The sequence below is a fragment of the Haemaphysalis longicornis genome, unplaced genomic scaffold, assembly GCF_048455015.1.
Source record: "Haemaphysalis longicornis isolate Haplotype H1 unplaced genomic scaffold, Haemaphysalis longicornis Haplotype H1 scaffold_8, whole genome shotgun sequence".
Lineage (NCBI taxonomy): Eukaryota > Metazoa > Arthropoda > Arachnida > Ixodida > Ixodidae > Haemaphysalis > Haemaphysalis longicornis.
Window position 1 is genome coordinate 191,954,739 of NW_027526445.1, and position 11,018 is coordinate 191,965,756.

General features: G+C 49.7%; 1 protein-coding gene across 1 annotated transcript; it reads left to right on the top strand.

Annotated features, from left to right (window-relative positions):
- Positions 1 to 828: 828 nt before the first annotated feature.
- Positions 829 to 7,767, top strand: LOC144149229 (uncharacterized). The gene is made up of 2 exons (XM_077680771.1): positions 829 to 1,748; positions 7,169 to 7,767. Exons 1-2 carry the CDS (start codon positions 880 to 882, stop codon positions 7,320 to 7,322), a joined length of 1,023 nt encoding a protein of 340 aa, XP_077536897.1. The 5' UTR covers positions 829 to 879; the 3' UTR covers positions 7,323 to 7,767.
- Positions 7,768 to 11,018: the final 3,251 nt, after the last annotated feature.

Genomic DNA, 11,018 nt, shown 5'->3' on the forward strand with positions numbered 1-11,018 from the left:
TTGACCTACTTCCCCTCCTGCCTTCCCCAACGTTTCATGGCGACGCTGCTCGCTGCTTTATCACGCAGCCGCCGTCGGTTGCCCGGTCGCACGAAATGTGAAATCGTATATGGATATGGGTCATCAGTGATAAAAGCGATCGGGGAATCGCAGTAGTGTTCATTACCCTTTGCTGACTTTTTCTTTTTACTTTGCGCAAACATTTTGCTAGTCACATTCCGAAACTTTTTTCGGGATTCTTCTGTTGGAATTTTAGCGTTCTTTCGCTGCTTTGTGGCAATCAATGGCCCGCACCTCTTGCACCGAGACCCTGTCCTCATTCCCCCCCTTTTTTGTTCATGCTTTCTTTCTTCCTCTCGTTCTCTAAGCTCGAAGTTGAGGGAGCCTCAGGTCTGCTACTTCCCCCTCAACAAACAACGCATGCAGTTCAACCACTTTCCTGTTGCAGGAAGCCATCACGGCTTCCCTCGTACTCGGGCATAAAAGCCGGCTACAGTCGAAGACTGAATGAACTTAGTTTTCATTGCCCTCACTACGCATCTGTTACCTTGCCTGAAATGAATGACAATATATCTCCCCGGGAAACGTCGCGCCGGGGCCACCGGATTAAGGAGCCAGAAAGAGGCCATGGAAGATATCTCTGAACGGCGTGCTTCTGAGTTTCCTGCCTGCCCCGCAGAGCGGAAACGACTCGCCGGACAAAGGCTGGTTCTTCCCCGTCTCAGCCCAAAGCCATTCACAATTCTGGGAAAGGGAGACGGTGCGCGAAGGGGACGGCGGTCATCTGGGGCGCGTTTTCTAGATAAGCCCAGGAAGAGAGATGGGAGGAGGAAGGAGACATTGGCCGGCTTGCCGACCACTGGGGAAACGTCTCAGCCGATGACCCACCCTTCGCGTGACGTCACCTTCCCAGCTGGCACCGAGCGCACACTTGAAGCGCACGTGCGGCGCGCAGACACCACCACGCTCTGCTTCAAACCTACTCGGACAGCCATGAACCTGGCCACTTACTTCGTCGCCCTCGCGTGGACCCTGGGTTGCGGTGCCGACGACCCGGTCCCCGCCAGCTCCCCGCTTTCATGGCTTCGCAACCGGGTGTTCGGATCCAAGCAGGCCGAAGACCGATTCCTCGGCCGCGTGGCCGTGGCAACGCAAAGCCTGATCGCCCTCGTCAACGACCCCGTGGTGGTGAGTGAAGTGCGCAAGTACTACGTGGCGCTTCTTCGCAACCCCGACATCGAGAGGATCGTCAACTCGGTCCGAGAGCCGACCGCGAGTGTCAGGAGGCGACCGGGACGCCGGCGCGGAGGACTAGTCACTACTTCGTCCACAAAGACGACCACGACTACTACTACGAGGACTACTACTACAAGGACGACGACAGCAGCCCCGTCGACAACAAGCAACAGCTCGAAAGCGACTACTGGCACAACTACTGCTACCAGCTTGGCGTCGATAACTGACTCCCCTACTACCGAGACACTGCCGGCAGTCAACGAGACCACGTCGGAGCCGGGAAGCGTTGTGGAACTGAACGACACCGCGGACGAGTTCAACTACTTCTTCGATGCCAAACACGTCATGAGGCCCCCGGGCGCGTTAGCCGAACTCCGCGAGCGTGTCCGCCGGCACCTGAACCTGATTCGAATGAACGACGTGGACAACTGCGTGTCGTTCCTTGTGTGCGAGATGTCGCGCTACCCGTGGAGGTACGGCCCGCTTGGAGTCAAGGTGGAGCGCTTCTTCAGGTGAGACAGAGTTTAATTTCTGTAACCGAGCCTTGCTCGGGCCCCGATTATGTTTCAAAGTGAGGGCTGGTGCGGATAAAACATCGTGATCTGAATATTTTCGAAGCAGACAAGCGAAGCCAGAAAAAAGGGCAAACAGCCTTTGTACAGTTCGTCGTCTTCTATCTGGACCTCAAATCCTGAGGGGCGGCCTCTTGTTTTGCCGGAGGCGCCTGCCAAAGATGGCCGACCGGCAGCCCGGGCATGCGCAGATCGCTGCAGGGAAAAGGTAGCGATATGCGCGGGCTGCCGCTTCGCCATTTTTGGCAGGCGCCTCCGGCAAAAAAAACAAAAGGGCGCCCCTCAGGATTCTGCTTGGGGAGCGGCTATGCTGTCTAGCGTTTGGCGTTATTTTTCTCTTTCGCCAGCTTGTGGTGGGTTCGTACGGGCTCACATCAAAGGCTTTCAAAGAAAAGGGGCAAAGACTTTGTGGCTGTCCATTCTACGAGCACTTGCCTGCCTGTGAGGGCATAACGAAAATGAAAAAATAATGAAAGAAAAAAGGGGGCTTCGACCACTGAAGGTTATAAGTCACGGTAACGTGCCGGCGACCGTGACAATTGATTTGACAGGTGCTGGTGACGGGTCGCTGCGGGAGGGACTACAGGACCAGGATATTTTGTTCACGAGTTCTCCGAACGCACGACTTTCTGAGGGCGTGCCTTACTGCCATTTTTAGTTCGCCGTGGCGGGCGCTAACGTCCATTTCCGCGCAAGCAAAATACGTATAAGTCACCACAAAAGCAACTTTCCGCTCTATTAACAGACAGCTTAGTATTACGCGCCATAAAATTCTCACAACTGCCCCAACCGTGGCAATGAAACACTATTATATATGTAGTAAAAAATGCTCGTTGGTGGCTTTTGTGTTCTTCACGCGACCTACTGAACTACGGGTAAAATGGTCGTTCGGGCCTCGTGGCTTCAGCCTTGCTGCACGCTGCTTCTAGATCTCCAGAGAATTGCCTGACACATTTTACACCATTCTATTTCCTGCCTTTCTGCCTAAACTTCCGGGCGTAAAATTTCGGGAGCCCTCTCCCATCACCGTTCATAAACGACGATTCCCATCATGACATAGGAGCTAAACAAAGCTTCATTCTTTAAAGAGCCACCCCTAAACGAGTAAGCATGTCTTTTTTTTTTTAAGACAATAGTCTTTCTTGGGCTACTTAAACCCAGAAATTTTGGTCTGTCCGTCTGTCTGTCTGTGACTCGATTCAGCCACCCGGCCAAAGCAAAACAATGCCTGCGCAATAGTCTTATATAGTCGCAGCTGAATATACCCGTCTATGTCCGGTGAAATGTTCATATTTGCCAACGTTGTTGAAGAAGAGTAAGACATTACGCAAATATGAGACAACAAATCCATACAGAAGTGATATTTGCAGTGTTCCGTTATAAAAAAATCAAACATGCTTGACTTTTGCGAAATTAAGTACTTCATCAACTGCAGAAGAAGAATTCACTCCGCCGTCGCCTGCTGTCGCCCGCGCCACTATAGCTTCTGGCGCCATTTTAAGAAATCAACCGGCAACAGTTACGCAAGGTTCCACTAGATAGTTTGCACGTTCTGCCTGCAACGCACGTGGAGTAGGGAAACGCGGTTCTATAAACGTTGAAGTAGGGTGCCTCGATTAACGCGCGTCTTCGCCGTACGGCAGCGTTCGCATCGAGACACCCGGTTTGGAGCAGTGGAACCCGGGAAATTTAAATTGGGCCCATCTCCCCGCGAGGGGGACTCGTAAATGCGTCGCATAGGGGGTGGGTGTATTGCGTTAACGTTTAGTGTTTGGGGAGTTGGTGGTAGTGAATGCGTTGTATCAGCAGCTTCTTGACGTAGTTTGAATGAGTCAAGGATATAAGGCGCGTTCGTAGCCTCCCATTCTGTGTCGGCTTTGTGGCGCAGTGGGTAGAGCACCATGTACATTACGTTCCGCCCGCAGGGTCGAGGGATCGAAACCAGGCGCCGGATAGTATTTTTTTTTATATAGTGTAGGGGGAGGGGTGCGGACTACGACTACGGACGTCAACGCGGGTGACATCGTGAGTTACTGAAATGCTCTGCATTTAAAATGATTTAAGCAAACCTTTGGCGTCTTTACCTTGGGAGGAGCGCGACGCAAGAGGAACATGAGATGTGAGCGGGAAAGAGAAGGGAGACATTTACTTCGCAACAGCCGATAAAGACTATTGTCTTTTGACGGCACTTGCAACGAAAGGAGCAGATACGCGGGCAATTTTTTTTTTTTTTTTCAAGTTCGGCAGTATTTATATTTTTGCGGGTTTGTTGCGATATCCAGCTATTTTTTTGCAATGTCTGCAAAGTTGTTGCAGTGTTTGTCCCAAACAACGCCTGCTGAAGAAATTTGGGGCAGATTAGATGTTTTTACGGATTACTCAATAGAGTTTCAGCATAGCGCGGTTGCGTCCGCCCGCGACGACGGGGTCCCTTTGGGCTGCCGCCACCCCCTTACCTCGCACCCAATGTTAAATACAGCGGCAATACTACTACAATCGGGACTCGACTGCAGCATGCAGGTACATCGCGGGGAACACTAGCTGTTCCTGGAACGAATGAGCGCATATGCGCAGTCAGGTCCCAGAACCCGCCGCTATAGCGTAGTGTAGGCTACCCGCTATACTAAAACTTAGACCACAACCGGCAACGCCGTGTATATTCCATAGCATATGCAGTGTAGAAACATCAGCTTTATTTGTTTATATCGGTAAGATTTCTAAGGCTGATTAACAGAGCGGCCACGATTTGCATCTGCCTGCTTTTGCCAAGATGGCGCTCTTAAAGGGACACTGAAGTGAATTTGTCAAGCTCCCTTTTTGCTTGCACTACGTAGACTGGCTCAAATTAGCACACTTTTCATCGTTTACACGGTTGACAAATCGGTAATTATTTTACAAAGCGCAAAAGAAGAAAAACTACCATGCGCGGTTTGCGGCGGCCGCACCAACTAAGGCTGTGACGTTGGGAGGAGGGGGAACCGTGATTGGACGATGCCCAAGGTGAGCAACCAAACAAGTTTCGGTTTCGGTTCTGTAAAACACAACCGGTGGCGTTGTGGATGGGCATTCTCAATAACTCAGTAATCATCGTACCGCGCTTCTGCCATGTTGTCAGCTGTAAAAATGCATAAAGATCAGCCTAGCAATCGTAGCATTCACTAGCCGAGGCCTACGCAGTGCATATACGCCCTCCGCGTACCCGCAGACGCCCAAATGTCATGCGCTTTTCCACCATATTTGGAGCTTGCCTCACTCATGCCTGTACCGTAAAAAGCGTGTTCGCACCAGGCCAGGGGTCTGTTCATTCTGGCCTGTGCCCACTGCCCGCAAGCAGTCGGTGCTTATGGCAACAGCACGCCAACGAGAACTCGCTAGCGCGCCAGTGCCAGCCTGCGCGCGTTCTGTGAACTAGTTCGTGGAGCCATGAACGTTGCGGCCCAAAAAAAGGTGAACTCAATGTAGAAAACATCGGCAAAAAACGAAATAGTTAAATTACAAAAAAAAAGCACGCACCCGCGGGACTCGAACTCGTGACTTGCAAAACACTCGCTGCGACATATCTAGCGCCCCAGACAACTAAGCCACGGGACAGGCTCCGCCGACCTTGGTAATATATGGTATATATTGTACAACAAGTTTACACTTTCATTTAGTTTTGACATTTCAAGCAGCTTAGGTGACTATTTGTTGTATTGCGCTCGTGCAGTAAGCGTCCCCCGAGTTTCCACAATAGCTCACGTCTAGCAATTGCATTTCCTAAACGGAAAAGCGTTCGCAGATGCGTAGTTCTGCTGCTGACCGCTGTGCTTGTTCGCCCAGCGCAAAAAAGTGCTTCCCGCACCCTATTTTTACGCTGTACGGTAAAAAATCAGTTGATTTTATTTCCTTAGTACCTATATTGACTTCGCTGACTCTTCTCCCGCCTTCAAGAGGCCTTATATTTTCCTACTGGCGTACCAGTCAGCGAAGCGTCGCATGTCCTTGACTTGGAGCTAGATACAGTGTACAAACTAACCAAGTAAAGAAAGGCCCATTCTTCCATTCACAAACGTGTCCTGGCTTCGTTTCAACTGAGCGAACGAATTGCGACGACCCGTCGGCGGCCGGCGGACGAAACGCTGGGCCGACTGACTCCGTCTGAAGGCCGGGGAGCGCAGCCAATTGCGAGCTCGGCTCCTCGCGACGTCACACGAAAACGCCGCAGAAAATGGGCGAGCGTAAAGAGAGGAGGACAGCATTTTCGAAGTAATTTTTCTACTAAATAAAATCGCGTAAACGCGCCCAGAGTGGTCGTAACATGGCCTGGGGACTCCGGACTACAATTTGCGCAAGTAATCCCGCAATGTTTACATATCACTTCAGTGTCCCTTTAAAGCGTTTCGCAGAGACGCGCATGTGGGCGGAGAGGATGGAAAAGTAGGGGTCACTGGGAACCTATAAAACAGGAAAACATGACATCCCGAGAGAGAACTTTTATCATAACAGTAAAGGCAGTGCGTTGCTCTTTGAGGGCAGGGCTGGCTGCTTGAGAACTTGAACTTGCATGAGCAAATATTCAGCCCAAGATGAGACATGTCTGGGTTGTGGCAGGGATAAAGAAACAATCGGCCACGCAGTAATTGAATGCCAAAAGATCCAGCCAGCTAGAATTGGGAGAACGGTCCTACTTCCTGAGGATTCGCAGTAGAGGGCAGCATTATAACTGGTCAGCGGTGGATAGTACTAAACAGCGACTTGAGTACTGGTGGAAAAATCGTGGCTGATTCCTCTGTCATAGACGAAAGTGAAATGGGCAGCGAAATCCGCAGCTGAGCATGATTTTCGGGTCGGCGGCTGTCTTGTGGGTGTGCTTTGCGAGCGACGTCCTGCTGGCGGGTCGTTTTGGCAAAGGTGTACTAGCGTCATTTCGGTGACGGATATGGCATCAGTGAAATCTTGGTGTGTCCCGGCATAAAACACTTTTGTGTTAAAATATAAAACCTGAAAACGAACAACCCTAAGCATAACGTACTCTTTAGTTCTAAAGGCTGCTTCCCCGGAAGAATACCCTGTGTGCAGGGGTGCACCCTTTACAGGCCGCTTGCTTCATTCTACTAGCGTCACTTCCGTGACGGATATGACGTCGCTCAAATGTTTGTGTAACCCGGAATAAAACACTTTCGTGTTAAAAAGAGCAGGGAAGAAAACGATAAAGACTTATCACAGCCAGAGATAGCGCCAGGGCAGATTTAAAGGGAAATAAGAATGGTAGGTCAGCTAAATTTAGGTAAATGAATAACGTAGGCGAGATGGGGCATGCCGTCACCCCGATTCGAAGGGGAGCCCCTTAATCATCATCATCATCTCTCTCTCGTCCGCAGGTACCCCATGTGGGACACGGGATCCTCGGCGGCGCACTACGCAGCCATGGCTAGACAGGGGCGCCGATACGGGGGCTGTCGAGGCCGCATTACATCCTGCCGGCACCCCCTGGGTCCACTAGTCCAGCAGCACTACAGCTATCGGTACCCGTGATGATTGTATGACAATGATGATGAGTACAGCTATCGATACCGTGATGATTCGACCTGGTGATGTGGCTGTGCATATGCTGTCATTAATAAACGTCTGCGTCATGGTACGGTTTGTTCCTGGAGTTTCACCTCGGCAGTGCCGTTTTAAGGAACTGGCATTTCTGCCAACGTTGGCCTCACAGTTCTTTACATTAAATTTTATCTCTCGCAGTGCACCAAGGTTAAAGTTAAAGGCTGTGATTTAGACTTCGACTGCTTAATGAAGAGTTGCGGTCACTATCCCCACTCTATCGCTTTTTTTTCTCGATTGCTTTCTTTCCCTGATTGATGTTTACTACAACTTGGCGACTACTGGCTGAGTATGCTTTCCGAAAACAAGTCGCATTCCATTGTTATTACCTCTATAAAATAAGCAAACAAATAATACACATTTGTCCGCTAAGAACGAGATGTGACTATGCTGAGAGTATTATTTTTTAGCGGCGATTCGTCGCGGTGGTGTGCAGTGCCGTGACAGTTCTCACTGCAGCTTTCCCTCTAAACCCCGTGGGTGCGGAATGTGCTCTGACAAACGCTTTTACCTGTCGTTCTATGTCTGGAAATTGACTGCGCCGCGTCCCTGCTCAGTCGACTCAATGTAGCCAGAGCTGCCCATATTTCTGGCTGATAGCAGTTGGTCGTACAGATAGGAAAGATCAACATTAAAGCGACCCCATGTGATGGTGAGTGCTAAAGTGAACCTAAACAGGGTTCCAAAGACGTGCGGAATCGCTGGAGTACTATCCAAGGGACGTCCTGCTGCAAAAATGGGTCAACAGCGTTGATTATTAGCCGAGTTATCGTTCATTAAAAAGGGCCCGCAATAAGCCCTAAAGCAATTACCCTCTCATCGCGCCTCCAAAGCGCTGTAGAAGCTGCGAAGTCACCGACCAGCAAGGAGTTGCCGACCAGGCGCAAGACCACCTAGACAAACAGGGCTGGATCGAGATGCGAGCAGCTATCGGCTGCAGCGTCCCCCGTGCGGCCGTGCCCCTCGCGTCGGCACGTCAGTTTTATACCTCCTTGGTTTTATAGCAGCGGAATAGAGCGCTTGAAGGCCATATGGGGGTTCCAGACGACACATGCTCGCTCACGACACTAATTGAAGATTGCCACCGCCGACCAGCGGGCGACGCGCAAGCGTTTCTGCATGCGGCGCCGTCGCGGCGAACTGGTCGGAGAAAAGGGTTAGCATCGCCACAGTTATTCAGACACCGCTTTACGAGGCCGTGCCGACGACGATCACCACCGCAATGTTTCACTGCGCTATCAGCCCCTTTCCCGCGTTAATAAACTGATTTTCAGCAATAGTCCCGCCAGGGGTTTATCCAGAATTTCGATTTTGGGGGGTGTCGAAACCCTTAGGGGCCCGGGTGTGTTTAAATCCCCGAGTCGCGCTCTGGGGGGTGGTGTCAATTGGATGCCACAGTAGAATATGTGTGGTGGGGGTGAGATGAAACCGCCCGAGAAAGTTCTGCATGCTTGTTGGCAGTCCGTAATTATAATTTCTGCAGGGGTTTCAGCAATTGCTAGGGCTATGGTCACTTATTCTCCCTCAAGTGCACGGGTGATAGGAATTGATGCACTTGTGAGGAGGGCTTGAGCTGTGTTGACAACAGCGGTCATAGCTCTCCTAACGGGATAGGATGCTGCGTCCGTGTATACTGTGGTGGAGTTTTGGCCGTACCGTCTGATAGCTTGCGCTCTGGCGTCTCTGCGATCCTGGTGGTGTGTTGGATGCGTGTTCAGGGGCATGGTTGCGTGGTTGTGCGGCCCCTGCTTTACGCAGAGGTGTAATATTTGATATACATGTATCGTCGTGAAGGGATACTCTAGCGATTGCGCGATTGAAATGGCTACCTTCAGAAGCCTATTTAGGGCCCCTTTAAAACCAACTGTATTTCTTTTTCATCCCTTGAGCATTCTTGTGATATCCAACCATTTTACTGTTCCTTTATTTTGAGGCTCTTCGCAACGATCGGCAAAAACTTTGTTAAAATTACGAGCCACATAAGACTTCTCAAATACCTGCCAGCTTTTTTGTTTGTTTCTCTCCGGACAAAAGAATGCACGAATGAGCTGAGCGCGTGGTGCCAGATTTCAAAAAAAGAAAAAAAAAACGTATGCGAAACAGGGTCATGGCTTCCCCTCCCCCTCGTTTTCTTGTTATGATAACTTCAAGCATCATCTTTCCGACGTTTTGTTCTTTTTGGGAGGGGTAAAGGGCAGATAGATAAGGTGCAGGACTTTGAACGCTGAGGCTACCCACCTGGCTACGTCCTCGTTGTGTCACGCGAGAGCTAGGGTCCGCGAAGACGAAATCGAAGTTTGGTTTATTAAAAGACTGTTTTGTCTCGAATAACAACAGTACCAATTTCATCGAAAACTTCAAGAAAATAATGGAGATATTAATGAAAACAGATACAGTAGTGGCGAGTCCCCATTCATTTGGCGGCAACCGAGCTAAGCCACCGCCAAGAACTGGGCAATTGTATTGCGGCCTGTAGTTCCGTTTGATCGTAACACTTGCATACTTGATAACTTCGTTTTAGCGGTCCCTCCACTGCGTCACTGCTGACATCGTGCAGCGGGAAATTTGAAAGTTTTTTAGTATTTCATCGTCGTTTAAGGCAAAAAGACGCCTTTCATGGCTAGAATGGAGTTAAGGTATAGTTACCCAATGCTAGTATTTCCGCACTCAACAGAGTTGTACTTTGTAGACTCTTCATGGCCATTTCTTAAGGCCACATTATCGAAACCAAATACTCCGAGTTATTTGCATTTCGCGTGTGTTGCACTTCGTGATTTTGGGACATTACGTGCCGAAGTTATGAGCGGCAGGGTGTAGCGGAAACTAGTTGTGTCCTGCAGTGGACACAACCACGGTGATGATTATGATAACATCGCGCACTTCCCCCTTCCATTAAAATCACCTTCCCCGCCATCGCCAATATTCCTCCCCCTACTACCCCTCATATTCTTCCACTGCTACCGCACTCACCCTCTTCACTTCATTCCTTTCCGAAAATTCCCTTTCCGTCCCCCTATTTTCAGTTTTTGGCAGAGATGAAATTGTTACAGCTCGTTTAATCACAGCCTCGCTTGTTATTGTTTGGCTTTAAAGTATATTCCGTTCACTTTTAACTGTCAGGTTTTAGCAGTTAGTCTTCATACCGCTTTTATTTCATTAATTCTTTTTTTTGTTGCCGCTCGTTGTAGGCCCTGCACCATTAACCCGACCATCTTCGTAATCACCGAATAAAGCATATGAAGAAAAGGACATAAGAACTGTAGATGTCAATGCCCGCCAATCAAAAGTATTCTGAGGTCAACGAGACAGGCTTCTTCGTTTAAAATTAATTGGAATCCCGTTTAAACTGGCCGATCCATTGCTTCAGTTATCAGGTATATCTGAAAACTGCACCTAGATCCCCAGCTGGATTCTTGCCGGCATGCATTCCAGTGCACTTTTAATCGCTTTCTTAAAACAGCTGCCACGTGGCTGCTGTTTAAGAGCGAGTATTGCAGTCGACAAGTGTACAGGGGCGACAAACAGGTGTGAAACACACAACACTACAACACATGGAAAAATTCTATAAAAGCCTCAAATCTCGAAACCGGTTTTTCTTTGTTACGTACAAGCATCTTCAGAAGTTGA